Source organism: Nannochloropsis gaditana (assembly GCF_000240725.1).
Source record: "Nannochloropsis gaditana CCMP526 unplaced genomic scaffold scaffold958, whole genome shotgun sequence".
Taxonomy (NCBI): domain Eukaryota; class Eustigmatophyceae; order Eustigmatales; family Monodopsidaceae; genus Microchloropsis; species Microchloropsis gaditana.
The window spans coordinates 166-1129 of record NW_005802995.1 but is presented as its reverse complement, the minus strand read 5'-3'; the positions used below and the strand labels follow the sequence as shown (position 1 = coordinate 1129).

General features: G+C 57.7%; 1 protein-coding gene across 1 annotated transcript in view; it reads left to right on the top strand.

The window, feature by feature from the left end:
• NGA_0115020 (LL-diaminopimelate aminotransferase) overlaps nt 1–96 on the top strand; it is a gene marked incomplete at both ends in the record, with an annotated part of 1440 nt that extends 1344 nt beyond the window's left edge. Inside the window, one exon of the mRNA XM_005853314.1 lies at nt 66–96. Within this exon, the coding sequence (XP_005853376.1) occupies nt 66–96 (31 nt within the window). The remainder of the gene's footprint in view (nt 1–65) is intronic.
• Between the last annotated feature and the right edge of the window lie 868 nt (nt 97–964).

The following is a 964-nucleotide window of genomic DNA, read 5'->3' as shown; positions in this document are numbered from 1 at the left end:
TCGTGTGGCTGATGTGCGGTACGCCTCTCGGAGGCATGCCCCTTGGTGTCATTACCCCATTTCAGGGGAATCGCGGGAAACATCTCGAAGAGCTGATATTGGGCGAATCTGTGTTGGCTTGAAGGTGGAAGGTTCGACGAATGTCGGGACAGGTCTCGCCGACCGGTCACCTACTCCATTTTAGACGTCCCACTCCGGGTCGCCTAGCGCTGACTTCCTCCGTCGTCCATTCGTCAGAGGAGACATCTCGGTACGCCACCCGGAGACAAGCCCCTTGCCCTTCATTGGAAATGTCAACAGCGCGGTCGGATACGGTGCGCCGTTGAAGGCCCTCAAGGAGGCACTCACGGGTTTCCGTGCGTTCTTCTTCCGGCCTTGAATGTAGACCCGCCAGCGTCTTCGCTGATGTGGGGGCGGAGGGAAGGGCCTGTGAGATGGCGTGGTCAGAATCGGAGCTGAGATCCTGCACCTTCAGTGTCCTCCAAGCCGTTTTAATCTGGAGCAAGGAGAAAGCAGACATTCCCAGCCAAGAAAGGTGGCCCTCCTGGCGGCGTTCCATGACCTATTTTATTGGGACTCGTCGAAGCGCGTTGTGGGAAAGGAGCTATAGGCCGAGTTCGTGGCCGGGGCTGTGGGCCCCATCCTGCAGAACGAGACGGTAGAGGCTCACGACCGCTTCGTCGACTACCTCTCTGTGCACTACAGCCTTCCTGACGTCCGCACAGCGGGCCTCGCCCACGAGGATGATGGAGGCGCCCCGTCTTTGGCCGTAGTGTCTGGCACGGCTGCGGAGAAGAAAGCTCGCAAGGCATGGCAGGTCTTCCCGTGGTTTCGGAAGGAGCTCGCTGTCGTGACGGGTGGAAAGAGATGAACAACATCTGCAAGGGGAATAAAAGTGTACTTACCCTAATCCTGATCCTACCAGATAATTCACATTGAGGCATAATCTGGTAGCGGTAGGAGA